The sequence below is a fragment of the Micromesistius poutassou genome (genome assembly GCF_964030765.1).
Source record: "Micromesistius poutassou genome assembly, chromosome: 5".
In the NCBI taxonomy this organism is placed as follows: Eukaryota; Metazoa; Chordata; class Actinopteri; order Gadiformes; family Gadidae; genus Micromesistius; species Micromesistius poutassou.
In genome coordinates this window covers 9,413,287-9,433,762 of record NC_140275.1, presented here as the reverse complement: position 1 = coordinate 9,433,762, position 20,476 = coordinate 9,413,287, and the positions used below count along the sequence as shown (strand labels likewise).

The 20,476-nt window shown below is 46.5% G+C and overlaps 1 protein-coding gene across 1 annotated transcript in view; it reads left to right on the top strand.

Moving 5' to 3' along the window:
* Positions 1-429: 429 nt before the first annotated feature.
* Positions 430-20,476, top strand: part of LOC311344022 (phosphatidylinositol 4-phosphate 5-kinase type-1 beta-like) — a gene marked incomplete at its 3' end in the record, with an annotated part of 22,734 nt that continues 2,687 nt past the window's right edge. The window contains exons 1-7 of the mRNA XM_084468960.1: positions 430-548; positions 13,545-13,621; positions 14,020-14,088; positions 14,621-14,751; positions 17,071-17,188; positions 18,228-18,380; positions 18,834-19,130. Of these exons, the coding sequence (XP_084325086.1) occupies positions 14,020-14,088; positions 14,621-14,751; positions 17,071-17,188; positions 18,228-18,380; positions 18,834-19,130 (768 nt within the window). The 5' untranslated portion in view covers positions 430-548; positions 13,545-13,621. The remainder of the gene's footprint in view (positions 549-13,544; positions 13,622-14,019; positions 14,089-14,620; positions 14,752-17,070; positions 17,189-18,227; positions 18,381-18,833; positions 19,131-20,476) is intronic.

Sequence of the window (20,476 nt, the reverse complement as noted above, 5' to 3'; positions counted from 1 at the left end):
TCACATAAAAAATAAATCACTGTGGGAATGTTTTATACCAATATATATAAAAAATAGGAAAATAAAAGAAACGCACAAAAAACAAAACTACTTTTTCATCACAGACCTATTTGACGTCACGTTTATATCCTGAGCAGGTTACTCGGTTCCGTCTCATCCACCCCTGCATGTGAAATGTCCACGGCCTGTAGGTGGCGCCTGTGAGCCGCGAATCAGCCAACGAGTCCAGGGCGGCTTCGCTAGTGTTGCGGACGTAGTGAAGGATGCAGCTGTCAAGAGGCAGGGCTGGAGAGCAGCGCGTTTACTTTCAGTGGACTACTGTACAACCAACTGTGCGTAGCCCGGCGCCAAGGCTGTCAATACGCATAGGCGGATCTCTCTACAGGGGATATATTTTCGAAGAAATTCCATCCCCCACCCCCCCCCCCAAAAAAACCCCCAACAAAAAACGATTTCTCCCACTTCAGCGACCACCAGCTCCGATGCGAGAAACAATATTTGCTCCGAGATAATTCAGAAGAAGAAGCCAAGTGGCTGGTGCGATTCACGTGAGTAGTTGCGACTGATAATCCGTATCATGCTAATTGTTTTTGCTTTATAGAAAACGACCGTTGTTAGTAGCCTACAATTTAAACTGCCTTAAAATGACAGGCAGTTCAGTCAGACCAGGTGTGCACTTTGCCTGGCAGAACTTCTCTTCAACTTGCCTGCCCACTGGATAACCCTAGTCCAGACTTTGGGCGAGTGCTCTAACTCAATACATGTATCAAGACTGTTATAAGCCTCTATAAACGAAGCAGTGCGTGGCACGTACAGTAGAAGTAAACAGTGTGTCCTGATTGATTGTTTATGTGATTGATTGATTGATTGATTGACTGATTGATTGATTGATTGTTTTCCTCTGTGTCAGCAGACGCGTGTTATTACGGCACGCCTGTCAACTAATGTGTGTTATCATGGCACGCCTTACAGCGAGAGATGACATTCCGATAAGAGACTGGGGACTTCTGAATCATGTGTCCTGTAGTTTTCTGTACTTAAATTATAAACCTTAGGTCTCTAATGTCATTATAGCACATATGCTGCCTGTTATAACAATTATAATTCTGTACTGCAGATCAAGTGAGCTGCTGTGGTTACTTTAATAGGATACCGTGCAGGCAGTGTTTACGTGCCTGATTTCGAGTGACTATCACCTTATCTCAGTACTTAGCTCAGAAGTGCTACATTCCTGCTCTTGGCAGTCAGCTGGCAGCAGCCCTGCCTTTCCCCTCAGACATAGTCATACGACTATAAGGAATACAAGAATACAGATCTAAAATGGCACACACGTTATGCCATTGCTTGTGTGTGTGTGTGTGTGTGTGTGTGTGTGTGTGTGTGTGTGTGTGTGTGTGTGTGTGTGTGTGTGTGTGTGTGTGTGTGTGTGTGTGCGTGCGTGCGTGTCCGCGTCTGTGAAATTAGTGCAATCCAAGGTAGGCCCTACATGTTTATCTATAGTATACTTTCAATAGAGAAAGCAAAATGCTACCTCTTAAGTAATGATTTGGGTGCTTTAAGTTTTTACAGTTCATCCAACACACTTACGTTGCCCTATATTCCCTAGTGTTGGATACTATTTATACATACAAGAAGAGGTTGATACAGTCGTGTTTTGCATCTCTCTCTGAGCTTTGTTTAGTTTAATTTTATTTGTTTGTGCAAGATAAACAAGATTAAAATAACAAAAAAAAGATGCACATAGATATACATAAATGCACGGGTGGGACAAAATAACGCCCAGAGGGCTTATAAAGGATGCCCACCTAACATTAAATTACAATAAGGTAGGCCTAAAGAAATAAAGTGAACGAAAAAAAAAAAGTAAAATACAAGCACAATTTAAGTACTTATGTTGTATGTTATGAGTGTATATATTATGAGTGTAACAGAAAAAGATTTGTTCTGTAAAATTGACTGTGAAGGAGATCTACAGATCTGGTCTGATGGATCTGTGACCTGGTTATAAGAAAACTATTGAAAGAAGAAGGAAGTAAATTATTGAAAAACTGGAACACAAAAGTGCCAATCTGAGTATTAACATCGTATATGCTTAACAACTTTAGACTTTGAAATAGTGAAGCACTATGAGCGTTCCAACTGGAGTTGGTTACAGTTCTAACACATTTTTTCTGTAATAAAAAAATTGAATCGACACATACTATATTGCCATAGGATATAAAGGGATAAATAAGGCAGTGATATAAATCCATAACATCAGCACGGGTCTTACTCGTCGTATAACCCCAATGTTTCTCGGTAATGTATTGGACACCTGTGATATATGTTTTTTCCAACTGAGCTTATTAACAATAAAAAAAAAACTAAAAACTTTATACTGGAAACATTTGCAAGTGCATTGTTCACCATAAAAATGGGCTGGATATGATCAGATAAAATAATATTTTTAGGCTTAAATATCATGTAAGCACACTTCTCTACATTAAGGGATAATTTGTTGAATTTGAACCAGTTATCCAACCAATCAAGTATGCTATTCATACGAGCTATCAACTTGTGTTCGTGTTTATTGGTAATGAAAATGTTTGTGTCATCGGCATACAAAATAAAAAGAGCTTCTTTAGATATTAAATGCAAATCATTTATGTAAATAAGGAATAAAAGAGGTCCAAGTATGGAACCTTGAGGAACTCCGCACTGTAGATGACTGTAAGTTGAGTTAGCGCCATTCCATACTACATAATGTTTCCAGTTGAACAGATAACTTTTAAAACAATCAAGCTCAATCCCAGAAACCCCATGAGCCTGAAGCTTAGTCAATAATATATTCAGATCTACGGTGTCAAAAGCCTTAGATAAATCAATGAACACTCCAATTGTGAGTTCCTTGTTGTCAAAAGCTGTAGATATTCTGTTAACTAATTGGACCAGGGCCATAGAGGTAGAATGTTTGACACAGAATTCATACTGATAATCATACAATAGGTTATTGTCTTTAAGATGTGTAATTAATCTGTTATATACGACTATTTTTTTTATATACAACTATTTTTCGAGTATTTTGGAGAAGCAAGTTAATAAAGAAATTGGTCTATAGTTTGAAAATATTGATGGACCCCCATTTTTAAATATTGGAATAACCTTAGCCCATTTCAGTTGGTCTGGTACTATACCTGTTTGAAGAGAACAGTTAAAAATATGACAGTGGTTTTACAATAGTGGGGAGACACAGCTTCACTAATTTCATTTTGAGATCGTCAAAACCAGCACTAGTTGACTTTAGACTTGATACAATATCCCATATTTCTTTTTCATTCACTGGAGAAAAAGTAAATAATGGGTGACTGGAATGAAATCCTGTACCATGAGAATAAAGTGGTGTTTAAGGGTTTTTTGCAGCCAAAGCGGGACCAATATTGACAAAATAATGATTGAATTCTTCTGCAATTTCAGTGGGATCCTCAATGCTAGAATCATTATTATAAAATATGCTTTGAGAATTATTTTTAGATGAGGGTTTGTTGATTACTTCATTAATGATGGCCCATGTCTTTTTCATATCATTTTTAAATGCATAAAATTTCTGTTGGTAATATTTTCTCTTTGATTTTCTCAACGTATGGTTGAGTTTGTTTCTGTATTTTGAATAAATATTAAAATTTAGGGGAGAAGGATTTATCCGGTAATTTTTGTGTAGTTTGTGTTTTTTTGATATGCTTTTTTTTTAGCTCTTTGGTCAGCCAAGATTTGTGAGTTTTGGGTTTGATGGATTGTTCTTCAAATGGAAAGGATTCATCGAAAATGCCAAAGAATTCATTGCTAAAACTAGAATATGCTTTAATCAAATCATAAGTTGACAAAGTTGAATCCCATTGATTAACAGATCAATTCTCCTCAAACTTTTTTATATTTGACATCCTGAAATTCCTTAATAACATTTTGGTAACGTCTGGATCTATTTCATTGAAGTGATAAGCTGTAAAAAATAGGAAGATGGTCTGATCAGTAACTAATATACCAGATAATCTGTTTTTATTTGTATAGTAGGTAATGATGTTGTCAATTATAGATTTACTTGATGAGGTTATTCTAGTGGCTTGTGATGTAAGGGGATGGAAAGCATTAGCAAATAATGTGTTCACAAATTTTTCTGAAGTGGTGTGAAGTCAATTTATATTAAAATCCCCTAATATGAAACATGGCTTCCTTTCTTTCTCAATGGAATTCAAAAGCTTGTCCAGATTATTAACAAAGGAGTTAACATTACCATTTGGTTTGTCTGTAAACACAGCCAATAACAGTATGGCCAGAAAAACATGGTGCATTTACTACCTCTATGAAGATTCAACATGAGCATTTGTATTGGCAATATCAATTGATAGATCTCGTCGCAGGATGTATTTAATAGAGTTTTTCACGTAGAGTGATACACCGCCCCCTGGTCTATCTTTTCTATGGCTATAAAGATGATCGTAGCCGTTTATGGAATAAAAAGACACTTTCGAATCATTTAACCAAGTTTCAGTAAAACCCAATATCGAATATCGAAAACAAAAACAGCTCCATTCATAATCTCGATATTGGGTTGACTGATAGATACAGACAGTCTAGATTAGACAAAATTGCATGGGAAGGTTTTTTATATCATATTATTAGAGGCTGTATATAATATATATGTTTCCTCCTGATTTGAATGGGAGGTAGTGTAGTGGGTCCAGCTTGGGGCTGGGCTGTTTGGATTAGCACAGAGTAGTTTTGAAAGGGAAAGCAGTGTACGCAAATCTCCCGCTGTGTGTCTCTCTCGGTGGTAATACCTGAACCACCCTCGTTCTGATATGGATATGGGGTTTGCTATAGTAAGCAAGAGTCTCTGCCGTGTGATATATCTTCCGTCCGAGTAGCAATAGAACAATAACAAAAGTCTGTGCAGTCTCACTCACAGATGCACACATTGTCTGTGTGTGTGTGTGTGCGTATGTGTGTGTGTTGTGAGTGTGTGTTAGTTAAAACAGCTTTGTGTTTCTAAGCCTTTACAAATCATTTATCATGATCTTGAGAGGTGAGGTCAAAGAGCAGAGCTTGGGAGGGCAAACCTATAGTGTGCCGTTCACATGAGTCTCATTTAAGAGACTGTTATGTAAGGCAAGTCGAATCTCTGACTTATGGCTTCATCCTCACTTCTAAAGTGTTTGGGCAAATGCTTCATGTGTTTATTGTTTTGTTGAGTTTTATTTTCAAGTTAATAATTTATCATTTCCCATGAGGATGATGTTTGAATGCCTGTTGTCGCACCGTTGTAGCACCTTGGAAGCTTCATTCTCTGGTTATTTGTGACACATCTTCCAAGAGTCATTTGGGGAAGAATGTTTGTTGTGATTTTCTTTTTGTGCGTGTCGTAAACACTTTGTGACATTTTTGGGCATGGCAGTGATTCCTGCCGCATTACTCAGAGAAATAACAACACATTCTGCTTTTCAACATTTCCCCATAACTGACTAAACCCTCACCACTTTTTTTTTAACACCCTAGTTTCACGTCTCTGTCTCTAATGAATTTGGGGATCCCAATCACAAAAACACAGAAAGTCGAATCTACTCGCAGCTGGTTGAGTTTGAACATTATAGCAGTATCGTTTATGTTCATGTCTTTTCATTTCAGAATCCGCAAATATCAAGCAAGCCTAAATAAGTTGTCTATCTTTGTGGTCGTGCCACTATATCGCCAGTGGACTATGCACATGTGCAGCTCTGGTCTGCTCTGTTGTGCCTGTGGCTCAGAACAGCAAATGAGGCAGGTCTAGCCTGCCTCTGTTATCTGTTTCATTGTGCTCTTTCATTGGACAGACAGCACTCATGTCAGCAAATACCATGGAGCGTTTACTATAGATCCCAACCAAGGCCAAGTCAGAACAGTATAAGCTAATTAAATCAATGGCCCCATCTTCTGTTTCATGTGATTGTTGAGCCTACCTAGTAATCCAAACTGGATGGACTACAGTGAACTACAGTGGACTACAGGCCTGTAAGGCCTGGCTTGTTTAAATATTACACTGTACTTTTAGGATACGTAATGTGTAAAAAATAATAATAATATGTAAAAAATTGCGACAATGCCGCTAAATGCTACAAACTGCACCCTTGAAGACCATACCTACAAGATGACATGTTTTGATGAAGACATGGCGACGCACAGAATGCTGACTGAACGTATTGACCTAATCTACATTTGACAAGACAAGAACAAGCTCACAAATACTACATTTTCCTCACTTAGCACCATCCACGTGCTGTTCATTGCTCATGGGACTACTGAAAAATGAATTAAACCAAGAATGCCCGTGGTCACTTTAAGATAGTTAGGGGAAACACATGCTCATTAGCGAAACGATCATCACTCCAATTGGATTAATGCAACAACGCTACCGATGTATTAATTAGCCTCTTTTTCCTTTTTTTTGAACAGTTGTGAGTTTCTCTTGTGTCCTCGTGTTACGTAACCTCCGCTAATTAGAAGTGGAACAACCCATTCCTCTCACATTGGTCTAAACAAGGCATTAGGAGGGGGGGGGGGGGGTTTCCCTCGGAATCTGGCACCCCACAGCATGTTGTTGTTGTCAATGCTGGCGTTGAGCTGGTGCTAAACAAGTCACCCCCCCCCCCCCCCCCCCCCCCGAAGAAGGCCTGGTCGCGCTGTGCTCCGTGATTGGCTGAGACGTTGACTGACTGGTTTGTCCGTAGATGTTTACTCACAGAAAGAATTGCAAGTGAGTGAGTAGTGGTCCGGACTTTGCTGAAGCCCCCCCAAACCCCAAGGAGGGGGACCCTAAGAGGCCGGCAGTGAGGGAAAGACTCTCTTGGAGAGAGAGAGAGGACGAAGGGGTTGGGAAAGAGGAAAATACTGGAGGAGGATGACGCAGCAACAACAAAGCAAACTAAAACACAGCACGAGCAGAGGGACCAGACAGAGAGAAACGTCGCAGTTCCCTCTCCTCTCCTCTCCTCCCCTTTCCCTGCCAATGTCTCTCAGTGTCGATATTGAAATTCAAATCAGCCCGTGGGAGGTGACCCCTGTCGTCCCTGACCCCCCGCCCCCCCCCCGCCCCAAAATGCTTGGCCACTTCTAAGAATAATAAACAGTGTTGGTTGGGTCGCCCCGCGCGTCCGTTCTGCAGTCACATGCATATTGATGGGGTCCGGTCCTGTTGTCGTGCCTCCCACTGCAGGGATGAGAGGGGAGAGAGGACCTTGGGCTCCCCGGGAGGGAACAGAGCAGAGCAGAGCAGAACTCCATGTGCTCACATGGGCTTTCTTCTTCCCTCTCTCGGTGTCATGTGACCCTGCTGCTGGTGGTGGGCCGCTGTGCTCTCGCTAGCCCAGGCGAGCTTGCTTGCGCATGCAGGCATTGTTGACGGAGCACAATGAGCCTTCCACATAGGCCGGCTCTCTCCCTCGATGGACTGTTGCTGCTCACGCTGTATCTGTTTTCGTCGGGGGGGGGAGGGAGGGAGGGGGGGGGCTACCCTTGACTCTGTCCCCTCGCTCTCTCTCTCTGTCTCTCTCACTCGCTCGCTCTGTCTCTCTGTCTCTCTCTGACGCTCTCTCCGTCTTTGTCTCTCTCTTTCTATCTCTCTCTCTCTCTCTCTCTCTCTCTCTCTCTCTCTCTCTCTCTCTCTCTCTCTCAGTCGGGTTACTCTGTGGACGCGGGCGGTAACCCGCCTGGCGAGGGACACTCTCTGCATAACAAACAAAGGAAATTCCGTCATCTGCGCCGCTTCGGCTCAAGCGAGCGTGAATTAAACGATTTGCTACATTCTCAAATATATTTACTATATACTGTCCATGTGACGGGTGTGCATGTGCCGCATAATGCAGAATGCACTCGTATTGAGGCTGTGACAACCACTCTGTAGTGGACAATGGCGGGACCTGAGGTGTGAAAGATCAAAGAGACGTAAGGCACGGTCCCAACATTGAGATATTGTCTCGTTTTATCGTCTATCCCGAAGCGAAGACGAAGCCTTTGGCTCTAGCTGCCTATTTCCCTTCTCCGCCTACACTAGCTCATGCAGATCTGCTTTGAATGTCACATGCAGTCATCTTTGGGCACACAAACACACACACACACACACACACACACATAAATACGATACGCACACGATGGTGTACACTGCAGTCAGAGCTGCGGCTACAGCACTGCAGCACTGGATGTGCAGCGAGCACGTCCTCCACCCCCCCCCCCCCCTCCCCCCCCGGGAGCTCCTACATACACATTTGACTACTGCTACTACTACTACTACACCTCAGGGTTGTGTGTGTATGTGTGTGTGTGTTGGGAGAAGAAGAAGCCCTGGTAGTTCATCATGTTGTTTGTTAGAGCCCCTCCACCCTCTCCCCGCTCTCTCTCTCTCTTCCGCAGTGCCGTCTGAAGCCCTTTAGCTACATCCACAGATCCTGGGTCCAGCCCCCCCTTTAAGAAAGTCAACGAAAAAAAAAACCTGCAGCAGAAATCTTGCCCAATAGGTCTCTGAAACTACACACCTGCGTCTTGGTTCAAAACAACGTTGTATTTCACATGCAGATATGCGTTTGTGGGCTCTGCGGTCGGCCGTAGGACACATTTAATTTTGTATGGGCTAGGAGTGTTTTTTTTTTTTTATTGCTTTCAAAAACCACAGCCTTTGTTTTAGGAGATTATTGTTATGATGAGTATCTTCCTGACAGTAACTCTTTGACGCAAATGACGTCTGCCGGCGGCAGTGGACTGGAATAAGTCCAGAGATTTATTATGGAACATGACAAATGCCAAAGTCGGGTCTGAGCTCATTATGTAATCCTGCTGTCAGCGGGCCCAATTAGGGAAGAGCTGCGCTGACATGAAAGCAACAAAGTAAAATGAGTAAACACCGAGGTGTCAGCACTGCAGGCGAGCGTCTTGTGACTCCCGACCGCTTTAGTACAGCGGCTCCCCGCGCAGCAGAGACGCATTCAGCCCCCGACAACGTGGTGGATGATGACCCTCTTTAGCTGCGTACAAACCCCCGTTAACATCCGTGGTACGGTGGTGGCAGTTCCATTGGCGGGTCCGATGCAAAATCGATAGCTGTAATTACAGCGCTGGGGTGAATAATGCAGGCTTTCCAAACGGAGAAAAGCCCTACATTGTCTCTGCAGTGTCGGTAGAGGGAGCTGGGTGCAGCAGCAGATCACCTGCAGGCCCTTATTGTGCCAAGATGACCCAAAGGCGTCATGATGAACGAAGGCCTACGTGCTGCCTGTCCACCGTTTGAAAGCTGGGCGGCCACAGAAGCCTGGCCCAGTGTGGTCGCGGGGGCCTCTGATTAGGAATTAGAATCGGGTCACCAGAGACAGAGAAGCATTTGGACACTATAGAATCTGTAGAAAATGAATATAATATATGTATAGGCCTTTATTTTTCCTAAACAAATGAAGGCCTTGGCGTTGTCATAGCATATTTTGAGCGTGCTTCACGTCGATGTGGATTGCAGTAATGTCCCAATATCATTTTGCATGCATGTGGAATGACGCACACAGCCTGCTGATTTAAGCACCATCAGGGTCAGAATGAGAACAGCGTCACGCATAGGCAGAGCTACGGAGGAGGAGGCATCGCTCGGGACGGGAGAACGGTTGTTTGATCGGCACTTTAATCGTCTCTGCTGGACGGGGCCGGTAGGGCGGCGGGCTTCCCGACTGCGGGCTGCGGGGGATCCCACGAGACGGGAAGGGAGACGGATAATGTGGTGGAGAGCAGAGAGACGGCGGGGGGGGGGGGGGGGGGGGTGGGGATTTAGTGGGCCCCCATGTGAAAAAATAAAAGTTTGACAGCGGTTGTGTGCGTGCGCCAGTGTGGGAAGTTTTCACAAAGGCAACTGTTCGGCTCCAATGCTTTTGTGACAGCTGCTCTGCATGCACTGCCCCATTAGGTGGTGTGGCTGTTTTGTGTGTTCACTTGTGCAGCTCCAAGTAGAGCAAGCAGAGGGATCTTCCCCCATTACAGGAATTCTCTTTTCGGCTGTACAAACAGCGAAAGAGAGCGATGGCAGGTAACTGCTAGATTCAACTGATAGTCAAGTCAAAGTCAAAGTCAAATTTATTTGTATAGCACAGTATCATACACAGTGGCTATTCAAAGTGCTTTGAAATAAATAAAATCTGGTAGTAGAGCATCCAAGTAGAGCAAGCAGAGGGATTAAAGGAATTCTCTTTTCGGCTGTACAAACAGCGAAAGAGAGCGATAGCAGGTAACTGCTAGATTCAACTGATAGTCAAAGTCAAAGTCAAATTTATTTGTATAGCAACAGTATCATACACAGTGGTTATTCAAAGTGCTTTAAAATAAATACAATAAAATAACAAATAGAAAAGTAAATAGAAATAGAAAAAAAAATATATATATATATTTAGAGGGGGGTGACTCCAGGACGCTGGTGTCATTGTTAAGCCCTCAGGAGTGGTGTCGTGGGCCTAACTTAACGAAACATCGGTGAAAGAGGGTGCCCACTTGATAACCCCAATGAAATGCTGCATACCGCATACTGCTGTTAGTTGGGCCATTTGTCTTGTGTTTTTCACCATTGGTTGGTAGCTTAGTGGCCAGCGTGCTTATAAGGTTGGTTTGGGCAGGGGCTTCTGAATATGTGTTTTCCTTGGATTTTGGCACAAGGGATTATAACATCTGATCCTGTGTATTAATGAAATAGTGGTGTATATAGTGCTGTCCACTACCTTTGCTGTCGATCATTAGCCAAATCAATAATGCCAATGCAGTTTTTCATGTATTAAATCAATGATTGACGCTTTGGGTTGGCATTGCCATGTAAGCTATGTTCTTTTTTCCCCCAATATTTTTACTTTGTGTTTACTTTGTACCTATTTTCTCTATCCCCTCCAAGATGTCCTTAACATAAGCACCCTATTCCTTATCTTAATATCCACCCAGCCTAACTTTAACCCTAACTAACCATCAAACTGAACACAAAAGCCAACTTTAGATTTTCATTGTGATGCTCAACAGATTAGTTTGATGGCACCATATCCACCACCCAGGCCTCATGTTTGAAGTGCTTTACGAGGGCTTAATAATTAGTTAATCAACAATAAGTTACCATTTTACCCACTTGGACCCAGTCCACTGTCTCAGACAAATACAATGCAAGTACAATCACTGTCTACATAACGCACATTGTCATGTCAGAGAGCTCCCAGTAACACCATTATAAAAAAAAAAAAAAAGGTTCTGACCATCTGACCATCCAGTCCAGCCAGCCTCTCTCTTTGTGACAGGCCCACAGCTGCGGGCCTCACATGGACTCTTCTGGAAGGGCAGTGGTGGGACCCATGCTGGCTGGGTTACGGGGTCAGGGGAGAGCCACAGAGAGACACAGAGAGACAGAGAGAGAGACACAGAGAGAGAGACGGGCCTGAAACAGCCCCGCTCCACAATGGTTACACACACGTTCACGCCTGTTTAGAGCGCTGCCAGCCGACTGACTGAACCACCGCGTCGCACGTCGCGTGCAAGTGAGTGTGAAAGTGTGAGCGGGAACGCCACACCTCCAAGCCACAGTGAGAAAAACCATACAGTTCTCGGGGGTTGTTCACGTCTACGCTGGACGTACAGCCAACCCAGCGAGCAAAATGAGGACCTTTCTGCTGCACGTTTGCAGGAGAAGGCGGTGGACCCCGCTGTCACCACCGCCGCTGTGAACAAACGGGTCCTCTTGGGAGTAGCACATGTGTACACGTGTCCCCAGTAACCCCCGTCCAAGTGGTCTCTTTAGTTAGTCATGACCGTCCAGCGACATGTCCATTGTACTGCCTGGTGTGTGTTCATAGCAACTGGAGTACACAGATAAGGTTGGTCTGGTACGTGAGTGCTGCTGCGTCTGCGGCGATATTTTAATCAAATGAGAGAGAGAGAGAGAGAGCGAGAGAGAGAGAGAGAGAGGGGGAAAGGGAGAGAGTGAGAGAGAGAGAGTGTGTCTGCTTGTATATTTGTGTCAATGTGTAATCGGACTGAGTAATGCATTTACTTGCAACGTTTCACTGAAGTGGTTTTAGCACAGGCTACATATGTACTCACGGCCCATTAAGGATTTGATTCAGGGTTTTATACATACATGTCACCGTTATGCTGTTGCTGTGCATCGAGGCCAGTCCTAACGCTATGGGTTCATAGGGTCCAACTTCTGCTTTTTCCCCAAGCAGTTCTGCGAGGTTGACGTGCCTAGGTACTGGAGTTCCTAAACAGACCTTTTTCCGTGAAGTCAACGTGATGCTTCACTGTACATGTCATCATCTAGCCTCGGCTTATGGAGCTGGTGCTGGGTTCGTGGAGGTCTCATGATTGGCTGCTAGAGGAGGTGTGAGCTAGCTGGAGAGTTTGGGGAGGGGGCAGTGTGTGTGTGTGTGCGTGTGTGTGTGTGTGTGTGTGTGTGTGGGGGGGGGGGGGGTGGGGAGTGGGGGGGGGGGGTTGCCATGGATCCGGGAGTTTGCAGGTGCATTTATATGCAGGTGGTGAGGCTACTGCAGGCTAGCAAGAAACTGACGCAGGTACTCTGCCTCTCTTAAAAAGTGTGATGCATCATCAGTTGTGAGTCATTCTTATTTCATTTCAGTGTTTCCCCCCCCAGGGCCTAGTCACTTTTGATACACACAAACACTAATCCCTCTTCACTCATACCCGTGCGTGCCACAGTCCTGTCGTAAACACGTCTGTCCCCTGTGTCATACAGCCCTTGACACGATACGACAGCCCGTCTGCTTGACAGACAGAGAGAGATTGAGAGGGAGGAGGAGAATAGGGAGAGGCGAAGAGACAGAAGGGGTTGATCTAGAGGCGGGTGTAGAGCGCCGGTCGCCCCAGGTGGAGGTGAGGTGTAACCCGCTGATGTATTTCGGGGGCTTAACAAAGACCTGGTTTGTGTGTTTGCCAGCTCGGAATCCGCCGTTTTCTTTTGGCCTGAAGGCTGAGAGAGGACTGTGACACCGCAGTTATCGCACACACACACGCACACACACACACACACACACACACACATACACAGTATACTAGCATGCATGCTCATACTCACACACACACACACACACACACACACACACACACACTGTTATAATAGGTGAGGTCATGGGACACATACGCACAAATACCATATGCACTCAATGCATTGCTCTCTCTCTCTCTCTCTCTCTCTCTCTCTCTCTCTCTCTCTCTCTCTCTCTCTGTCTCTCTCTCTGGGTTTGCTGCACATCCCATTATATTGTTTTGAAAGGCTTCCACCACAGGCCTAATTATTATCTTGGAGTTTCCAGCAGACTAAATTGCCTTTTGCTGTCAGACCGAAACGAACGGTAGAAACTTGAAAGGAGTGGTCCTGTGGGGGCTGCTGCCGCCAAGTTGGCTTCAATAAACACGACAGAATATGACTCCTCGTCAGAGAGAGCCTCCCGACTCGTTATTCAACGCAACAGACTGGATGTTAAGTGACTCTGGATTGTTTGTTTTTTGTCTTTTCTCACCTGCAGATCCGTTCTCTCAGACAGATGAACAGACTATGTGGCCTTGATCTCGGTTCCTCCCACCAAGCTTGCCATTAAGCACGGCAAGTTTACCCACCGGGTTGACCAATGGTTTGAACCGCCCACTCCTCTTCATGAGTATATGCCACCACTGTTACTACTTAACAAAACACTCAATGCTTTGGTTTAAGGAATGTGTTTGGTAACTTTTCCCTGTTTTGTTTGTCGTGAGTATTGTGTTGATCATTACAAAAGCTAAGTTAATGATAGACCATGAGACCAAAGTCTTTCTAGAACGTTCTCACAATGCAGTTATGAGGTTAGCATATTTGTGCGGTGGTGTTGATGAGGCTGGAAGGCCAACAGAAAGTGTCGGGTCACTGTTGTGAAAACACTGGCTCACTGACACTTTTCATCCCTCCCTCTTCGCCTTGTCGTCGGTCGGCTTGGATCTCGCCTCGTCACCTCTTTGCACCGCCAGATGTCGACCACCCTGGAAAATGGGATGGGAGGGTTTTCCAACACCAGCAGAGAGAAAACCTACAAGAAGGTGTGTGTGTGTGTGTGGAAAAAACAGGAACAAAAAAAAAATCAAACAAGCGTCTCACTGTTCGTAGCATGATTTTATTTGTCTCTTGTTAAGACGCCCAAAACTAGCATGACATTTGCTTCGGAATGTAACCTGAGAAAAATGTTGTCCCCAAATGTTGACTTAAAGATTGTGACTCATGCGTCACGCGAGGCCTCGAGGAAATGCCTTGAGATTGCTTTGTTCGTGTCAGTTCCAGGGCTGCGCAGAAACCAGTCGGCCAGATGTGTGTTTTCTGCCAAAATCCTGTTTTCATTTAACTTAAAGCAGCATTTCCAAGAAACTGCATCATTTCCCAATTGTAAGAAACAGCATCTAATGCTGGATCCACCAAAAAAAAACAACAACCTTAAGATTAGAGAGTTCACTCTGTTCACACACTTAGCTTAGCTCTATTTATGTAACGCTACGTAGCGCTGGGGGTGGATAAGTAGTCCATAAACACGGTGTGAATAGTGTGTTCCTTTCTGCTCGTGTCCTCTCTCTCCTCCAGACCACGTCGTCAGCGCTGAAAGGGGCCATTCAGCTGGGCATTGGCTACACCGTGGGCAACCTGACCTCCAAGCCCGACAGAGATGTCCTCATGCAGGACTTCTATGTGGTGGAGAGCGTCTTTCTTCCAAGGTCGGCACTTTTATAAAGAAGGCCCCCCGCGCGCTCCTTTCCTTTCCGGAATATGCATCGAATGTGCACAGACATTGTTCTTGCTTTGACTGATGTTTTAGATATGTTGCGTGCATATGTGTATCTCTTTATTACATCCGATCGTGAACCCATTCGCTTCGGTTTTGTGCATTTTTTTTTACGATGAGAGGCATAGTAAAAAAGAAAGCGTTACATAAGCTCAAGGACGTTGGACGTCCAGAGGCAGTGAATCACAGAGCCGCCTTTCAGAGACGGAGTAGGTGTAGGAGGCAGCGAGCTGTCTTTAAGCTGCCAGAGTTCACAGTCTGCAGTAGAAATACGTACAAAAGGGGCAAAGCTTAGCCTGTGCTGTCGTACTATTCCCCACCTCATAACGTGTTTTATTTTGGTCGTGACGCACTGGTGGCTGTGAGGCTGTGAGGAGGCTTGCCGTTTAACCAATCATGTGTCTTCCCTCTCCGTCATGAGGTCTGCAGCGACCTGGTGTTTCAGTAACTGGGCTGAATCCACTCACAGCCGGGCTGATGTAATTACACCCCTTTAAGTGTTTGTTCCACAGTAGTCACCTTGTTTCACTAATAAAGAATACATTGAGTGCATAGCAGTTGGATGTGCTCTGATTGAAGTCCTCTCGTGCCACTTTAAAGGCCTCCACACTCCTCCACTTTTGAATTTGTCACCCCTAGACTTTTCTCACAGGTCTATACATCTAGAGTGTCAGGGTGAAGCAAGTAAGCCTCAAAATGGGTAACAACACATTACTTAAGAGTAGATAATACTGAAACCAAAAGCTGAAACTGGGGGATGGAAATCACAAGCATACCGGTGAACGCAATCATTAATCAGCACAGCTGATCTAGGAATCCAGAAAACGAGGGAGGGCGCAAACAGCGGCAGAAGTTCTGGGGCAGGATGTTGACTACGTCGTGTGTCATTTTGTGTAGTTCTAGTTATCGCCAAGAGATATACTCATTTATTATTATCAGCATGCCTAGCCCATTTGAATGTGGTCCTCTTAGTGAAGGATTTAAGTATTCCAGCGAGTTACCCTGCCATAACCCAAAAGACAGGCTAATGTATTTCTGTCACTAACAGAGTATGAAAAATAATCAATGCTGTGTATAAATACATAATCCTATGTTACCAAACACACGCCCATACATTTTGTTCAGACGGCATGCCTCTCTGTCTGTGGCCGCGTAATTGTACGATTGCACAGGTCGGATGAAAAACAATGTTTGTCTGTCTGTGATCATCAAACACGTTGTCCTCTGCCAAGCTAAACCGTCCGATTCCGGTAGAGTAATCACAGGCCTAGTGTTACACATCAGAGACAGACCACTGCAGGTATCCCGTTACAGAACACAACACCAGCTACACCACCGACAACACCTCTTTAGCCCGGGACACAACGCCGCACCCCCACCGCACCTCAGCGTGTAAGCTACCTTTCGCTGTGGCCTAGAAACAAATAAAGCTCTATTAATCCATTTCCCGTAGGTTCACAGGGCCCCCCCCCCCCCAAAAAAAAAAAAAGGATTTGGTTGAAATGTGATGTTACATCACCAGCGCCCTCGAAGCATGACTCACGCCACCTAAAATTACCACAGCGCGGTGCACACCTTGCAGGAACACACAGTCTGTCAGTCGGGCTCGCTGGGGGGAGAGAACACAGGGCTGGCTGTGTGCTGGATAGCAGGGCCTGTCTGGGAATGTCAGGTCTCTGCGGATATCGGATTGTTGCATTCGAGTTTTGTTTGTTTCTTTTTTTTTTTCTTTTCTCCCCCCCCCCCTTTTCTTTCTGTTCCTGGTCGCTCCGCTCCACCCACCGAGAGCGCGCCGGGGCTCATGTGTTCCTGGTGGTATTGTTCCGAGGGCCGTAATTAGAGCGGTCGGCCGTCTCCAGGGGCCACACTGTATATAGGGCCCCGGGTTGTCACCAACAGCAGGGCGCCCTTTATCCCCCCTGTCCTGGATAGAGATAACTTAAGGCGCTTTCATACACACACACACACACACACACACACACACACACACACACTGAGACGCTCAACGGCAGTGAATAGAGGACGACGATCGGACGATTAGCTCTCAGGACCTCTTTGAGGCCTGGCTGAGAGAGAGAATGGCGGCTTCCTTCGTCTTGTGTTTCAATCGGCCACGAATACAAAAGTCGATGCCAGCTCCTGTGATGTCATCGCGGCCCTTCATTTGACCTTGGGCTAGGACTGGGGAGTGTCTCATGTAACGTCTCCACCCTGTGTTCCTTGTGTCCCCCCCCCCCCCCCCCCCCCCCAGTGAGGGCAGCAACCTCACACCGGCCCACCACTACCCCGACTTCCGCTTCAAAACCTACGCGCCGCTGGCGTTCCGCTACTTCAGGGACCTGTTTGGCATCAAGCCCGACGACTACCTGGTAAGAAGCGTCTCTACGTGCACTGCTGCGTCGTTCTCTCTGACGTAGAAAGAGTTAGGAGGGTGTAGACGGGAGGACGGGAGGACGGGAGGAATAGTGGAGAGTGGGGCGAAGACGATTTTGTCTTCTGCATTGTCAAAATGATAATTCTGCTGATGTCGTTGCATCACAAGGTCATTTTGCAATTCCCGCAATGTGTTTGTGTGTGTGTGTGTGTGTGTGTGTGTGTGTGTGTGTGTGTGTGTTCTGTGTGCGCGTGTGTGTCTGTATGCATGTGTGTGTGTGTGCGTGTGTGTGTGTATATGGATATACTGAGCAGTAGCAACTGTATGTATGTATGATTGTATGATTACTTGCTGATATTGAGCCTCTTGTTTCAGCGGTGTCATTTATTCACGCACCTCCGTAGGACTTCCAGAAAAGCCCACTATAGCCGATGTTTAGAACGGGCTGGGATGACAAACGAGGTTCCAGAGGGGGGGGAGAGAGGGTGGAGCACGCAGGGAGACAGAGAGGACCAATGAGCCTGGAGGGTGCATGTGTGATTTGAGATCTTGAGATGATTACACATTAATTTAGGGAGACATACTAATAGGCATATGCATACTAATTACTAATAGAGAGAACACACACACACACACACGCACAGGCATACTAATAGAGAGAACACACACACACACACACACACACAGGCATACTAATAGAGAACACACACACACACACACACACACAGGCATACATAGACACACACACACACACACACACACACACACAGATAAAAACACAGAAATGTACCGGACCACCCAACCCACCCAACAGTCACGAAGAAAAGAAAAACGTAAATAAACATTTGACTTTAATCGGCTCACAGGACATACTGTTTATTTGGAGTCGCTTCCACGTTGTTTTGCCAACCTCACGCAGGCCTGTGCCTGGGGGCCAGCTGGTTTAAATCCCCCCCTTAGTTTGCGTCGTGTTGTGAGTGCGAAGGCTCAGTCCCTCTCATCCACATCGGGGACTCTCTCCTCCTCCTCCGCAGTACTCTCTGGTGAACGAGCCCCTGATCGAGCTGTCCAACCCGGGCGCCAGCGGCTCCCTCTTCTACCTGACCAGCGACGACGAGTTCATCATCAAGACCGTCCAGCACAAGGAGGCAAAGTTCCTGCAGAGACTGCTGCCTGGGTACTACATGGTGAGTCTGGGGGGGGGGGGGCGGGGGCTGAATGAGGAGCCAGCCGGCATGTTGACAAGCAACACAGGTTTTTTTTTTTCTTTCTTTACCGAGGCTTTTATCACACTTATGCAGGGTGACAAGTGTCCTAGTTGCAGTTTTGGAACTAAAACCCGAGACTTCCCCTCCACAGGACGCTCTCACTCTGGAGAGAGTCATTTTACAAGAGGAACTTTTTGATTGAGTAGTTCTCTCACCACTTCAGCAGGGTTCATGAGTTCAGGAGCAGATCCAGACGGTCAACTCAAACTCCCCCCCCCCCCCCCCCCCGCCGGGTCAGTCAGAGTTGAACTCTCTAGACCTGAATCCCGGAGCATGACGGTCGGACGCTTAGGCTGGTATCCCACTCCCATCGCGTCCATCCTGTTTTCCCACACTTTCCTCCACCCCTTCCCCCTCCCCCCCTTCCCGCAGAACCTGAACCAGAACCCGCGCACGCTGCTGCCCAAGTTCTACGGCCTGTACTGCATCCAGTCGGGCGGCATCAACATCCGCCTGGTGGTGATGAACAACGTGCTGCCACGCTCGGTGCACATGAACTACATGTACGACCTCAAGGGCTCCACCTACAAGAGGCGGGCCTCCAGGAAGGAGCGGGAGAAGGCCAACCCCACCTTCAAGGACCTGGACTTCCAGGACATGCTGGACGGCCTGTACTTCGACACGGAGACCTACAACAACCTCATGAAGACCCTCCAGAGGGATTGCCGGGTAAGGCGGCCCTCGAAGGCCCCCCCCCCCCCCCCCCACTCGTGTTCATTAACTCCCACTGCTCGCCCCCCCCCCCCCTCCCACTCCTCCCTCTCTGTGGAGTGGACTTCACTCCACAGTGTCCTTTGAAGGTCATGGTTAAACGCTCACCAAACGTTGAGAGCCTCACTCACTTCCTGTCGCCCGGTAGCTTTCCACTCCAACCCCCCCCGCCCTCCTCCTTCTCCCTCCCCCCCATCTCCTCCCTCCCCACTGTATTTATTTCTCGCTATCTTCCTCTCTGGCGGAAGATCTCATTCATTGATTATTGATTGTCTGTTATAAGAAACCTCGTCATCTCTCGCCCAGGAAGAAGGAATGAGAGTTGTTGTTGTTTTTGTATTCGTGAGACCACGCGTCACGGTCCCTGGTTGGTTCCCAGGCTACCGAGACCGCTGGACATTCCCAGGCCTCGGTACCCTCTGAACGACGGGACGGCCCGCGGGCATCACTCACTGGGGGTCACCGCCTGCCTGTGCCAGGACATCTGGGAGGCGGGGGGGGTTGTGTTTGGCATGGCGGGGGGCGGGGGGGGGGGGGGATGGGAATACACCATGGTTAAAAAAAGATGCAACTCCACCCATGGGAAAGGACCAACCTCGGTCCCGCGGTCACATAACAGAGTTTAGTCATCACGTGAAAGCCAATCGCTCTCCGTGTGCGTGAGTCCCCCATTACGGGTTAGAACAGCCTGCATGCTCCGTGGGTTTGAGGAAGAGTTTCTACCGCCAGGGTTGACCTTTTTCTGTTTTCTGTGTCCTTTCTTTCTGTCTCTGTGGTTGGACACCGTCACCAGAAGCCTCCAGACAGATCCTGTCTCTGCTCGGTGTGGTACTTTAACGACTCTCTGTGCTGCTGCTGCTGCTGCTGCTGGGTTCCAGTCTTTGACAGCCATGACAGCTCATAAACACACCACTGTGTTATTACGCCACGAGCTTGTAGACAAGAGAGAAGGAGAGACAGAGAGTGGGAGACAGACAGAGACAGACAGAGACAGACACAATTGGCCCGGACAGGTCTAAAGTTAGACCTCAAAACCGCAATTGATTTAGTTACTTCCACGAGACAAGCAGACAAGCAGACTCGGTAACTCAAGGAGAAGGAGGAAGGAGGGCTTCTCAGATTAGGAGGTGGTGAGACGACGAGACTCTGCTTGGTGTATGCGAGCGGTGATGAAGGACACACAAACGGACATGTAACCTGCGTGTGTGTGCATGTCTGTGTGTGTGTGCGCGCACGTGCGTGTGTGTGTGTGTGTGTGTGACACGTGACGGTAGCGTGTAACGTCGGCGTACCGCGAGGGAGGC